The 16,011-nt window shown below is 31.8% G+C and overlaps 1 protein-coding gene across 1 annotated transcript in view; it reads left to right on the top strand.

Moving 5' to 3' along the window:
* The window catches only part of LOC118644121 (glycosyltransferase 25 family member-like), a 123,918-nt gene that overhangs the window by 28,007 nt on the left and 79,900 nt on the right, over positions 1-16,011 (top strand). The window contains exon 3 of the mRNA XM_036283536.1: positions 14,122-14,464. Coding sequence (XP_036139429.1) covers positions 14,122-14,464 — 343 coding nt within the window. The remainder of the gene's footprint in view (positions 1-14,121; positions 14,465-16,011) is intronic.

Raw genomic sequence — 16,011 nt, 5'->3', positions numbered from 1 at the left:
ATCATTTTTATTATCATCTAACTCTTGTATATATTTCCTCTTATAGTAAAATGTATTCTCATCAAATTTTACATCCCTTGATATAATTATTTTATTTTTATTCACATCCCATAATCTATAACCATTAGGCGCGTAACCTACCATAATACATTTTTCCGCTTTCACATCAAACTTATCTCTCAATTGTTTTGGTATTAGACTAAATGCTACTGTTCCAAAAATCCTAATATTTTCAATATTTGGCTTTTTACCTAACCATATTTCTGCTGGTGTTAAGTTATCATTTATTGCTTCAGTCGAACTTCTATTCAACAAATATACCGCGGTCTTTATGGCTTCTCCCCAAAATGGCTTCGGCATAGAGGCATCGTTCATCATACTCCTCGCTTTTTCAACTAACGTTCGATTCATCCTCTCAGCTTTACCATTCTGTTGTGGCGTATAGGCGACAGTGTAATCAATAATTATACCATTTTCACTGCAAAGTTTGGAAAAATTATGAGAAATATATTCACCACCATTGTCACATCTTGATTTAGAAATTTTTGTGTTAAACATAGACTGGGTCATTTTAATATATTCTTTAAAACAATTGATTACTTCATCTTTGGACTTTATCAAGTATACCACTGTAAAGTTTGAAAAATCGTCAATAAATGTTACAAAGTATCTATTTCCACAAAATGATATGGGTTTAATCGGACCACAAACATCCGAATGTATTATTTCCAGAATTCTTTTAGCTTTAGTTCTCCTCCCGAAACGCGACCTTACCATTTTTCCATTTATACAAGCTTCACAAAATTTTATTTTATTTACTTCTATATTTTCATTTAAACCATTTACCATTTTATGTTTTATTAACTTTTCCAAATTTGAATATCCTAGATGACCGAGTCTTTTGTGCCATAATTTTTCGTCATTACTTTCTTTTTCTATATTTAAACTTTCATGCTTGACAACTTCAAAATTTAATTCATAAAGATTATTTTTCTTACCTATAGCTACTATTTCTTTGTTCTTATCAACTAGTTTTACTTTATTATTTTCAAATACTACTGCAATATTAGATGATTCTAATCTTTTGACTGATAACAAATTTTTTCGTAAGTTTGGTACATAAAGTACATTCTTTATATTACATTTTGTCGTTTTATTATTAACTTTACTCAAAACCTTAATATTTCCTACGCCAATAGCTTCCATATAATTTCCACTCTTAGCAACGGCTATTCTAATAGGTTCTTTTAATATTAAGAGACTATCAAAATAATTTTTACTATTTACTAAATGATCAGTGCAACCTGAATCGACATAGAATGTTAAAATTGATTCTTCCTTTGGATCTACGTGTGAACCTTGGGTCATAAAGCAGATGCTGTCCTCTTCCTCCTTTGAAGGTGTTGATTCTGTATAATCTGCATAGTTATTTCTTCCTTTGTAGCTTCCTCTGCCTTTGCCTGCGAAATTTCCTTTGTGACCAAAACCTCGACGATAATTTCCGGATGTTCCACGATTTCCTCGAAAATTGTCTCGACCTCTTGTATTTGGTTTAGTTAGATTTGAATCTCGAACGTCTTCTTGCTCCGGATTTCTCCATGGCTTCCTGCAGTCTTTCTTGAAGTGACCATATCCTCCACAACGATAACATGTACTCGTCCTTGAATTGAATGCAGTAGGTTGTTGTTTCATCTTCTTGCTATCTCCAAGACTTAGTTTCTTCTTCTCTTCTTCAGCACGTAGTCTGCTCTTTACTGTATCCAGCGTCAGCCCAGGACTACTTTCCAACACAGCAATAATTGTTTCATATGATTTCGGTAAACTCATGAATAGATTGCATATGACATCTTCATCCCTTAACTCTGCTCCTGCTTCCTTTAGTTGTCTGATTGTCTTGTCAAATTCCGATATAAAGTCATCATAACTATCTTCTTCTTCGTACTTCATCGATAGTAATTTTTTTCTTAAAAACATTTGGCCCGCCAAACCCTTTTTTTCGAACGCTTCTTCCAGACATTTCCACATTTCGTACGCTGTTTCTTTATTTTTTAATAATTCTAATTGTCCATCCGTTACATACTGTACTATTTGTGATCTTGCTTTTATATCCTTCGTTTTAAATGCTTGTTTCTTTGCTTCAGTGTCATATATCGTTTCACTAAAAACGCGATTTACAACTTCAAATACATCTTTTTTCTTTAATACTAATGTCATCCTAAATTTCCAGCTCGAAAAATTCGTTTCATCGAACGGGTCGATATTTATTTTATATTGTGCCATGTTTCTTTCTCTAACCTCACTTTCAAGGCTTCTTGTTGTATCCGTCTAGATCTCTTTTTATCGTCGATCACCTGGGCCCATAACCTGTTAGTTTTATTGGTCTTCAATCCCGAAATCAAACGTCAGATTTATTTAATAAAGTAGTTTTATTAAAGAGGATCCTTACAAGATGCTTCTCGTTATAATATTTTGATAGATAATAAAATTTTTAAAAGAGAAGGAAGGAAGAACATAGGACGTAGTAGTACATAGAAAGGCAACCAATCATCAATCAACATAAATTGCAGACCAACGACATCTATCATCCATCATTTACTCTTGGATCACTAATTTCAACATCTCTAGTTGCTGTTTAAAGATATCCGATTTAAGAAATCATTTAGATATTAGTTTCATGATATCTTTCTGTTCTCAAAAAAACGACGCATTGGTTAACATTCTGACATTATATGTTATTTTTTAAAAGTCTCTTTATGTTATCATTTTCAGAAACAGGATATCTTTTAGAAATATTTTTGACAACATATTGTTCACGTCATTCTATGACGTCAAAATACGGTACATTTCATGACGTCAGAAATTTGTGACATTCGACCGTCATTTTAACGTCATAAGGGCGTCATTTCGTGACGTCAAGAATAGTCAGTAAATGACCATTTTGGGACGTCAAAATGTCATGAGCTTGCTACCTGGGTTGTAAGAAATATTTTTGAGTTTCTACAATTTTTTACGAGCACTTTCATGAGCGACGTAATTAATTGTAGAAGTTGTACATTGTTGTAAAAATCACAACTATTCACAACTATCTACAACATTCTACGAATATTTTTATGACTGCATGTAATATATATACTTATAATATTTTTATTATTATTTTTATATTTTTACAACATATCTAATATTAGAATAGGGTACGTTAATACCACTAATAAAAATATTTAAATAATTTTTACGCAAAAAATGCAAACATTACAATTTTTATAATACTAGAACACAACATTGCGCGAAGCGCGCGCGCCACTTAGCATTTTTATATTGAACATTTGTATAAATAAGTGCTTATATTGAAGCACTTATTTTTTTTCTGTAATATTACTCTCACATATTTCGCTTTATCATGTTTAATGACCTTCTCTATCTCACGCTCCTTCACTCTCCCTCTTTCCCTCTCTAAATTATTAATTATATTATTAATTATATTAATTATATTATTTTTATATTGTTCAATATTACTCTTACAGACTTTACTTTCTTATTTAACCCTCTTCTTTATCTCTCACGCTCTCTCACTCTCCCCCCCCCTCTCTCTCTCTCTCTCTCTCTCTCTCTCTCTCTCTCTCTCTCTAAACACAAATTATTAATTATATTCTATTTTCATGTTTCTTGATATCACTCTTACACACTTTACTTCCATACTTAATCCCCTTTAAATAAATTAAAAATTATAATATATTATATGTAATGTTACCTGTTAATTTTCAATAAAATTTCAAAACTTTCACTTTCTGGCTTTCTTGTTTAATCTCTCTCAATCATAATTTCCTTCTATCTAATCTCTTTTCTTTTCTAATCTCTTTCAATAACATTATCTCTCTCTGACCATTTCAACAACTTCTGACAACAAGCATCCAACAACTATAAAATAAAAATTTTTTAATCTTATGCCTTAATAATACAACATTAAAAGTAAATTTTTTAATAAATTAAAATTTATAATATATTATATGTAATGTTACCTGATAATTTTCAATCAAATTTCAACACTTTCACTTTCTGGATTTCTTTTTTAAACTCTCTCAATTTCAATTTTTTCTCTCTAATCTCATTCTTTTTCTTCTATTAAAATACACAAAGTGTTAAAATAATTAAAATGCAAATGATATTTAATGAGAATAATAATTAATAAAAAATGATAATTATTGGGAATGATAATTAATAAGAAATGAGAATTAATAAGAAATTAAGAGTTTAAGATTCCTTTTTTTCAAAATATTTATAACGCAAATGTTACCTTCCCGAAATCTTGCGCTCTCTCTCTTTTTCTCTCTTAATAAGATCTTCAAATTTACTTAATTTTTTTTTCTCTCTCTCTCTCTCTCTCTTTTTTTCTCTCTCTCTCTCTTTTCTTCTACCTATCACTTAATTGTTGCAATTTTTTTAAACTTTTTATTTTTTATAAATATCTATATATACACTGGCGCAAAAGAAAACGAGACAAAAATTTTGACCGAGTTTTAGGCAATCTTCAAAGTGATGCAACTTTGCGAAAAATCATCTAAATTACATGTACTTTTTTTTTAAATTAAAGGGCAAAGACTCTACTTTGAGAATCCCTAGGCGAAAGTTTGATTTGTTAAGTGCGAATCTTTTGTATCGCATGAAAACCAAACATGTATTTTTTAATTAAAAAAAGTAGAAGTTTGTTATCATTTTTTATAAGTTTCTTGTTAAAATCTGGCTAATATTAATCCAGATTCTTAAAGTTCATTCTTTTCTCAACAATATAAAAAAAATACGTGTCAATACGATAAAGTATGAGAGAGAGAGGGAGGGAGGGAGGGAGAGAGGGAGGCAGGGAGGGAGGGAGGGAGGGGGGAGGGAGGGGGGAGACAGAAAGAGAGAGTAAGCAAAATCTGTTATCTAATACTGGACTTAAGAAAGTACAACATTGCAGTAATCTCGCAAATCCTAAGCCTAAGAGGTAAATGAGCGCAAACAACAGAATAAGTAGGTGAAACATAAAATATAGCAAGACTTAAAACTACACTTGAACTAAAGGAAGCCTAAATCACAGAATCGAGTGCTGGAGACGATATGACTAGATAAGAACTAGGATATGACTACAAAAGTCGAAACTCTGAGCTAGGGAGTAAGTAAGCATATAACAGAAAGACACTGAAGTTTAAGAGGACTCAGATGCCATTAAGTACGAGTGGAGGAGGCATTTAAAACTGTTAAGTGAGGATGCAGATGCAATATCACGTGGGAGGGAGTGCCAGAAGTATATAGAAGATAAACGGAAGGAGTTCCTATAAGTAGCAGTTCTGTGGAAGGATATGTGAAACGTTTGCAATGAAGAGCCGGAACGATCTGATCTTCTGACCTTTGGATCGGGAGAGGCGAAAAGCTCAAGAAGGTAGAACGGGGAACGTAGATGAAGGATACGGTACGTCTGACAACCCAGAAAATAAAGTCTTCTGTTTTCTGTTGATAACCACCCTAGCCGATGCCTGAACGGTGTAATATGCTCATTACGTTTTAGATTGAAAAAAAAAAAAACTGATGCAGCAGTTGACTAATCTTTGCAGCTTCACATTCAGTTTACTGCTCAGACCATGATAGACGAGACAACAGTAATCGATATGTGGGATTACAGAGAAAGAGAGAGAGAGTCAATAACATGTTTTTTTTAGAGAAGGACTAGACACTACAGACGCGCGCTTCGTGCGCGCTACTTAACTTTTTATTTTTCAAAAATAAATTACAATAATTGTATAGATAACCATTTATACAAATTTGACAGCTGTCAAAATTCAATCGCAATGATTACTCTCGCAACACGAAGTAAGCGCAACGAGAGAACCAATCGGTATCGCGGAAAAGCGACAACAATACTTCGCGAGATGCGAATATCGATGCCATGCCCTTTTTTAGAAAGGATAATTACAACTTTGTACGATACATCATTTGTATGTCAAACAACGCGATTTGGGCCATGCTTGTAATATTTCACAGATTCGCGTAGAAAATTGTGATTTTCTATAACATTACAACGCATCTACGAAAAATTATACTTTTCATAGATGTTTGTAATTTTTCATAAATGTAAATTTTCATAGATGTTTGTAGGTTTCCATTAATTTTTCTACGTGAATCTATGAAAAATTACAAGCATGGCCCAAATCACGTTGTTTGACATAAAAATGAAGTAGATGTATCGTACAAAGTTATAATTAAATCATAAAAAATTGTAGTCTTCGCATTTTTTGCGTAAAAAAATTGTAAAAATATTTCTACCAGAGTTTTTATGATAGTTATGTTGTCTCAAACTCTCTTGATAAAAAAAATAATAAGTCATAAAAAATGTATTAAGTCACCAAAACCGAATAATAATTACAGGGAGACCACAACCAAGACATTAAAATAAATATTGGACATTTAAAGTAAATAAAAAATAATTTTGTAAACGAAATAGTTGTGCTAATACAGATGATTACAAAAAAATATGTAGAATCAATCACAACATCAATTATAACATTTATTGTTATAAAAATTGCTCTAAAGAATAATTTTTTTAGAAATATGAAATCGGAGAATAATATGGAAGATGACAAAAAATGAATGACGATGACAGAATTAAACGGCACACATTAAGAGAGTAAAGAGTAATAAATTAAAAGCAGATACTTACATGTTCACAAAAGAACAATACTTGTGACAATACACTATCCAATATACTTGTTCACATTACCAACTACGAGCTGAAAAGGCAGCTTTTCTTTTATATGCATTTATACGGATGTATATATGCAATACATTTTGCATACGACACCGGCGTATAAATTTAGCAACACGTTGTTCTCGCGCAGGCGTGAGGCTTCAATAAAGTATCTATTAGTAATAGGAAGAAGTATTTGGTCCCCATACAATTTTTTTGCAAATTTATAAAAACGTGAACTCATTTCACATATTAAACACGCATGTATATTTTCTCGTATTAAATAGAATAATTTATAATTATCGTATTTTCTTTGATAAATACCGGTAAGATTTTTTGGCGATTTTCCCTTAGCCTTGTGACAAGTGTGGGTATTCTGTATGAGTGCCGACAAATGAAATATTTTATTTCAATTTAAATATATGTTTTATTCCATAAATTTACCTTTTTTTGTTTTTAACTGGATTTTTATTATTAAATACAAATTATTTTTAATTCTTTAATTTATGTTGAATATATGTATATACACAAATATACACGCAAACGATATGCAAATATATGCGTGCGTGTTAAATATACAAAATGTGTTAACGTTTTTATAAATTTGCAAAAAATTGTATGAGGACCAAATATCTCTTTCCTATTACTAATGGATATTTTACTGAAGCCTCACGTGATGCGCTTGCGTGAAAACAACCGGTCCCTTGATCAACACTGATATTAAAGTTATTTGTCCGTGTCGTATGCAAAATGTATATATACATCCGTATAAATGTATTTTCAAACTTCAAATTAAATTAAATTATATACTTATATTATCTTTATTATCAGAGCGTGCTACGTGCATATAGTGTAAATAACATAATTATGCAAATAGTTATTGCAGTTTATATTTTATATTTGTCTCTTGATATTACATATTTTGTTATATTGTATGTGCAGTTTTAAATGTTAAAAAATATTTTGCTTCATATTAATTTATATTCGCATTTGTAACAATGAAAATGTACGTAGGCACATACGTATATATATGCTACTTTTGTTATATATATGTATTTAGACTTTATATCGTGTAATACGTTGAGTATTATGTAATTAAGGTTTTTATGTTCTAATATAAAAATATACGCAGAAGAGACAGTTATTGAGTGCGACGCAACTAAAGAAGTAACGCAACACTACTTCTAGCGCGGCACCTATAGCGCGAGATTACTATCTCATTTTGCCAATAATTGAGAATGATGGAACTCATATGTTATTATATATGGGTGGATTCGGCTTTTAATGCTCTTTAATTTTTGTCTTTACAAAATTTTCCAAATGTTGAAAAAAAGAGGTGGGGGGTGGGGTAAATTAAAAAATTTGAAATTTTTAAAAAATATAAATATACTATTGTAAAGAGTATAAAATGCCATAAAACTTTTGTATAGAACATTTTTTCATAAACCTTATATTTTTAAAGATGTTCGCAAAAAACGAAAAAATGCGTTATTTTCGAGGGGTGGTTTCAACCCCTAAACGTCGAGATACGCCGTTAAAAAAAAATATGGGTCTAATATTTTTTTATGTTCTACAACATATCCAAAGCGCATTAAAATCGGTGAGGGACAGTTCTGTCCGTTCCCTTGTTAGTTAAATGAATTTCACCGGTGGATGCAATATCCCAGGTAGCAAGCTCACGTCATTTTGACGTCCCAAAATGGTCATTTACTGACTATTCTTGACGTCACGAAATGACGCCCTTATGACGTTAAAATGACGGTCGAATGTCACAAATTCCTGACGTCATGAAATGTACCGTATTTTGACGTCATAGAATGACGTGAACAATATGTTGTCAAAAAGATCTCTAAAAGATATTCTGTTTCTGAAAATCTGTAAATAACATAAAGAGACTTCTAAAAGATAACATATAATGTCAGAATGTTAACCAATGCGTCGTTTTTTGAGAACAGAAAGATATCATGAAACTAATATCTAAAAGATTTTTTAAATCAGATATCTTTAAAATGCAACTAGAGATTAAAAAATAAAATAAAAATTTTATTTTTTATTATTATTTTTGTCAACAGTACGTACTAAATTTGGAACAAATTTTTATTAATTAATTGAATTTAAATTATATTATTTTATTTTATTCTTACTTGCCACTGGTAGGTTTTGAACCCGGGACCTTAGGATTACAAACCTTGTACTCTATCTGCTACACCAGTTTGAATCATTGATATCGGTACTTTTGTTATTGTCTACATATACCTATATGTTATAAACTGTCGCAATTATATTATTTTTTATAAAAGCAATTAAATTTTGCAAAACATATTAAAAATAAATAGCATTAACTTATTTACTTATTAATTTCATTGTTAAATTTAACTTTTTCCATAACCTTTATAATTTGATGGAAATTGCGATCTATTTAGCAATAAGACTTTGAAGCGTTCAAATAGTTATTAGGTGCGCAACTAAGTTCTCGCTGTTTTTCAAGAGATGACTCCAGCAGTAAACGCTGGTCGATTGTGACATATCCAAAACGTCATGAACCAAGCTTAGACATATGGTAAACAAACCGCTTTGACACATTAGTGATTTTGTTTTTGCGTCATATACTTTTGGTTGTGTGAAAATGTCTGATTTTGTGCCAAATAATCGTCATTTGCGGGAAGTGTTGCTTTTCTTCTTTCATTCGAAGAAAACGGCGGCTGAAGCGCATCGAAAACTCCAAAAAATTTACGGAGATGCTACTCTAAGTGAAACAACGTGCCGTGATTGGTTCCGTCGCTTCAAAGACGGTGATTTCGATGTTGACGACCGTTCGCGTCTTTGATGGGAACAGAGCGGTGTTATTTATTATGAGCTGTTGAAATCGAATGAAACCATCACTGGGGAACGGTATCGAACTCAATTGATGCGATTGAGCCGAGCACTGCGCGAAAAGCGGTCACAATACGAGCAGAGGCACGAAAAAGTGATTCTACAGCATGACAACGCTCGGCCTCACGTTGCCAAACCCGTTAAAACCTACTTGGAAACGCTCAAATGGGAAGTCCTACCCCACCTGCTATATTCCCCAGATATTGCGCCGTCCGATTATTACTTGTTCCGTTCGATAGCACATGGTCTGGCTGATCAGCAGTTCCGCTCATATGAAAACATCTCAAAATGGCTTGATTCGTGAATAGCCTCAAAAGACTAACACTTCTACCGTCACGGTATTTGAGCTCTGCCAGAAAGATGGGAAAAAGTTGTCGCTAGCGATGGGCAATACTTTGAATGACATATTTGTAACCATTTTTTCACAATAAAATTGCATTTTCATAAAAAAAAAAAAAAAAAAAAACAGCGAGAACTTAGTTGCGCACCAATAATTTGACCATTTTGAAATTATTTTCAAGATATCTAAATGTTTTCTTAAAAAAGTGTGATATGGGTACTTGTTATTGTCTACATATACCTATATGTTATAAACTGTCGCAATTATATTATTTTTTATAAAAGCAATTAAATTTTGCAAAACACATTAAAAATAAATAGCATTAACTTATTTACTTATTAATTTCATTGTTAAATTTAACTTTTTCCATAACCTTTATAATTTGATAGAAATTGCAATCTATTTAGCACTAAGACTGTGAAGCGTTCAAATGGTTAATTTGACCATTTTGAAATTATTTCTAAGATATCTAAATGTTTTCTTAAAAAAGTTCTTTTAAAGTTGAATATAATATGCTTATTATAATATGCTTATGCCTTGCGCCTTAAATCTCATTGTATAGACACCGCTTTAGACCGTGTCTAAAATACGTCTTAATGACGTTTTTTTGTCTTGATTTTGGATATGTGCTGTCTGGGAAAATAATCGTCAGATCATGACTGAAATATGACTTCGAAATGACGTCATCATGACGTCAATTTTAGGTCATTTAAAAAAATGGTTATTTTGACGACATATGACCAGATATGACCATTTTGGGACGTCAAAATGACGTGGGCTTGCTACCTAGGATGGTGGTCGAAACACCGGAAAATACAAAAATTTCGCTTTTTTCTCATATTTATTGTTAATAACACAGGTCTGCGAGGTTTTGTTGTTGGGCAGCTGAGGATCATTTCCGAAGTAATTTTTCGCGTAGAATCTGAATCCAAGCTCAGAATTGGCCCATCACGTCAGGATTTTGAGATATTTGAGGTTATATAGACGAAAAATGGCTATTTTGGCTGTTTTTGAGGTTAGATACAAGCTGTACAAAATTTTTTGAATTTTTTCTACCAATTCCATCATTTAGTACTATCCTTCCCCTTTAAAATGAGCTCTTGAATGGTGCCGTACGATGTTTCTTTCAAAAGTTATGGCCATTTTAAGATGACACGTCCGCCATATTTGATTCGTAGTACGAGGATTTTGAAAATCAACCAATCCGCGCTAAATTTGGCTTTTATAGGGGGGTTTTGAGATCAACAATATTAGGTCAGATTTCAAAAATTGAAGGTGACTGTTCTAATGTGGCAGACGAGTATATTTGCAATTTGAATTTGTGCATGAGCGCGTCTGTGTGCACGCGTACGTACGCTTTTTCTCAACATCTTTTGCTACTGATGTAATCAATATTGTCCGATTCTCACCGCGAGAAGACTCTTATCAAGAATCTTTTTGTTTTTTTAGTTTTTATTAAAAAAATTTTTTGGTCATTTTCGAAGTTTTTAATTATTTTTACATTTTGTAATTTATATTTTATATGTTATTTTTATATTTTTATATTATATAGTTTATTTTTTTGCCATATTTGTTTGTTGTTAGTATTATTTTGTGATTAAATTACATCAATCAGAATGATTTTATGCATATTTGAGATCAATTATTAACGATAAATACGAGAAAAAAAGCGAAATTTTGGTATTTTCCGATGTTTTGACCGCCATATTGCATCCGTCATGATGAAATTCGTTTAACTAAGTACATAATTTTTAAGTTCAAACAAAAATTACATGATTTAAAAAGGTTCCGATATTAAAGGTGTATCATGATCAAAAAAAATTTCGAATTAAAACCAAAAAACCTGTAAAAAATAGATTCTTTTTTTTTAATCTAAAAAATCATCAAGAATTTGGAATTTTTCGAATTTTGAAGATCGGAATCGGAAAGAACATACTCGAAAATACTCGATATGCATTTCTTATGGATATTTTCGTCATTTTTACTGAGTGCTGAATGATTGAAGTAAACGGTACGAAACAGTGCTAGTTTGACGTTAAAAGGTTTATATTTGAATTATGTTAATATTATAAACACAAACATTTTTTATATTTTATTATAATTATAATTATTCTAAAACATGAATAAAAAATATGAATATTATTAAAAAATGAAAGAATAAAATACAAATGTTTATTTACTTATATAACGCGTTATTTTAAAAGGGATAAGATAATGATTATATATAAGGTGAATAGGATATTACGCGATAGGTGGGAGCGAGAGAATAGTATTTCAGATGGGTGGGAGTTAGAGCAAGAATAGTACCATGATGAGTGGGAGTGAGAGAATAGTACTGAAATGGGTGGGAAGTTAGAGCGAGAATAGCATCGTGATGGATGGGACCGAGAACATACGTTAAACAGAAGTATAAGAGAGGACGATAACAGCGTGAATATTAGAGAGAGTGTAAATATGAAAAGTGAGAGAACGGAAGCGCATGAAAGAGAAAGAGCGAGAGGATAGTACCGTGTGCGTTAAGGGGATGCTAAACTGCTCATCAAATTTGATCGATGTCGATAATGTAGAGTCATTTGTGCACATCATTAACAAAATTTTGTATGTATTTCTTTTACAGATTTGGAAATCCTTTTCCAGAATTAAAGTTTATATATTAATATTAGCTTATAAAATGAATTTCATCACCGAGAATTAAAAAAATTTTTTAAAGGAGGTGGAAAAAGAGAGAGGAGAATCTAAAATATGAAAAAACAAATATATAATATTTAATATATTTGTTAATACATCATAAAAAATATCACATATATATTTTAATAATAATTAGATTCAGAACTTTTAGTTTGGATCCATGAGCGGCATCATATCGAATAGACGCCGCAAGTCTAAGACATCGGCAAATCCGAATTTACCACACGAGTGGTCAATCAGCTCGTCGTTTCTTTCTTTGCCGGTCAATGTCACGAAAATATTTTTTCCAAAACTTTTTCTTAATGTTAATAAATCTATACGAATATTTTTAGAATTAATCCAGGGCTAAAAAAATTAAATTTTTTTTAAGTCTCTTATATTTAATTACATATACTTTTTTTTAAATATATTATATGTATATTAAAACTTACTTCTTGCCCCATGGGCCCGCGCACGGACACCAATCCATCCCCTCCTAGGGGAATGGCTGTACAGTGCTACTAGATATCTGCATATCGATCCGATTAAAAAATGTAACTCGCTGCTGCGGCGTCCCGTCCACGTACATGTACTGAAAAAATATTATTATTTACTTTTTTACACATTGCACTGCACATAACACTTGCACTAACACTTATACTTACGCCTTCAACGGGATGTTCAATCGTTACCGTGTGCATCTTGGAACGGTATTGAAGAGATTCGACAAAATGAAACTTACCGCGGTTTTCAAAAATTTGGGAAAATGCATCCCTACTCTCCATGTGATATCATAATCATCATCTGCGCCACTAAGTACCCTTCCGCAGACAAAAGTATTCAAGGGCCATGACAATAGAAGAAAATAATGCCACAATAAAAGTTTAGCGCCGACGTTAAAGTTTTTTCTTTGGTGAAAAAATATAAGAAAAGCGATAGCCGCAAAAATCAGTTTTCTAATAAAAATATCACATTGACATTTATACGACTGTTTCTAATGAGTGTCAAGTATCTAGAGCAGGTTTTGTTACAGCTCCTTCCCCAAAAGAAGAAAATGGTGCTTATGAAAAAATCGGCACCGACGAGGCAAACAATATTAGAAAAACGGCAGAAAAATCGTTTTCCTAATAAAGATTATCGATATTTATCTAGAGTTGTTTCCTAATGAAACACCTTGTTGAAAAGTATGTAGGACAGGGTTTTATTGAGGCCCCCCAACAGACCCTGATGCGTGATGGAGTTCCCTGGATTGACACCGGCTTTATTTCTACTAGTAAAATTTGTTACTTTTTACCGCCTCTCTTTTTATTATTATTGCAAATTCAACGGCAATGATATATCAACATTTTGCGATGTAATTGTAATATTGAATTATTGTGAAATAAATTTTCGCAATGTAGATGCAATTTTTCGGTTCTCCATGGGAGTGGCCCACGTGATTATAAAAAAAAAAATTTGTTTCGAAAATAAATATTACGGATATCTTTTTCAACACTATTTGAGTAAAGAAAATTTCTTACAGATGCTGGATGCTGACGTTTTTTTAACCAATCCGAGTGCTATTCGCAATTTGATCAATAAGGGGCATACCGTAGTGGCGCCTTTATTAAGATCGGATGGCATGTACAGTAATTTTTGGGCCGGCATGACAACGGATTATTACTATTTACGAACGGAGCTCTACGAGCCAATTCTGTTTCGCGAAAAAACTGGATGCTATAACGTGCCCATGATTCATAGCGCCGTTCTCATAGATTTGAGAAAATGCTATTCCGATCATCTTACCTATAAGGCTGAAAAGATGATCGATTACGATGGACCGGTGGATGACATCATATCTTTTGCTATAGCAGCAAATAAATCAGGTAAATACGTATTTATTTGTATTTACTTAAAGTTATAATGCGTCCATTTTATCACATATAATTATAATATTTGAACTTATCATAGAAGAAAGGCACCGAATTTGGAATAGTTTTCAGAAATTAGAACCCCCTTATTTCTCGGAAAATAAACATCGCACTGTACGAATACCGATAAAAACATAATCCGCTTGATTAATTAAAGAAATATAAACTCACTAGATTTTTTGCCTGCGTTTCGCGCGGTCTTTCACATTTCTTTTTTTGTGAGGGCAGGGGGAAATGCATTTACTCACACCCGGCTGGAATATTGTCCTGCCAGGTAGTGTGGGATTCCCTTGGCCCTTCGCTTCTAGACTGCCAGTATACCCATCAGGATGGATTTTCCTTTCTGTGCTGTGAGCGGCTGCCTCAAACTACTCATTAAAACTCCCCTCCTTTGCTTCGTCTCCCGTTTTTGGGCCCCCTTTGGGAGGATCCATATTTTTAAAAATTTATAAATCTTTGTTTAAAGAGTATCAAATTTTTTTTTTAATATCACAATTTTGCAATGTTTATTTCAATGAATTTAAAAAGTAATTTTACAAAAATATTATTTATTAAATTTTTATAAATTAATTTACAAATCTTATACATTAAAGTAAGACATATTTTTAAAAATTTACAAATCCTTATTTAAACAGTACTAATTTTTTTTAAATAAGTACCATAATTTTGCAATGTTTAATTCAATAAGTTTTAAAATTAATTTTCTAAAAATATTATTTGCCAAATTTTTTAAATTTAATTTTCAAATTTTATACATTAAAGTAAGAATGTAAGTACGTCTGTATGACGGTGAGCTACATAAGCATTTCTAAGCTTATTCACATGCAACAGGACAATATATTTGTAAATTTTTTCAAATCTGGTCAAAAAATACACGCGCAAAAATACAGAGTGTTACAGAAATAATGACCACAATCTTTGAGAAAAATCTTTTTGAAACCTGTATATTAAAAATTCGAATCTATGGCCATCCCTAAAAAATTGGGAAAATTTTGAAATCAGTAGCAAGAAGATCGAACCACAAATATTAGAGTAGTTCGCGGACATACGCACATACAGACATCCGGTATTATACAGTCATTTCTAGGCCTATCCACTTGCAACAGAACGTATTTTTAACAATTTATAAATCTGGACAAAAAATATTTGGCGAAAATACAGTGTTTCAAAAATAATGGCCGTAACATAAGGAAAAAATTTGTCCTTTTTTTAAACAACCTGTATATTAAAAATCCGAAACTAAGGGAGCCATCTCTGAAAAAATTGGAAAATTTTGAGACCAGTTGCAAGAGGATCGGACCACAAATGACGGAGTAGTTCGCGAATATGCAGGCATATAGACACCTGGTACTTATATGTATGTATATAAAATTAGTTTTTTCGGTCGCGCTTCGCGCGGACTTAAAAGCTCTTTTGTTACACATACTCACACATGTATACACATATTTGTCTGTTTGTCTGTTTGTCGTCTTGTTATATTTTCTTTCATGTATTCCATAGCA

Source organism: Monomorium pharaonis, chromosome 2 (assembly GCF_013373865.1).
Source record: "Monomorium pharaonis isolate MP-MQ-018 chromosome 2, ASM1337386v2, whole genome shotgun sequence".
In the NCBI taxonomy this organism is placed as follows: Eukaryota; Metazoa; Arthropoda; class Insecta; order Hymenoptera; family Formicidae; genus Monomorium; species Monomorium pharaonis.
Note: the sequence above shows the minus strand (reverse complement) of the source record. Positions and strands in the feature narration are given on the sequence as shown.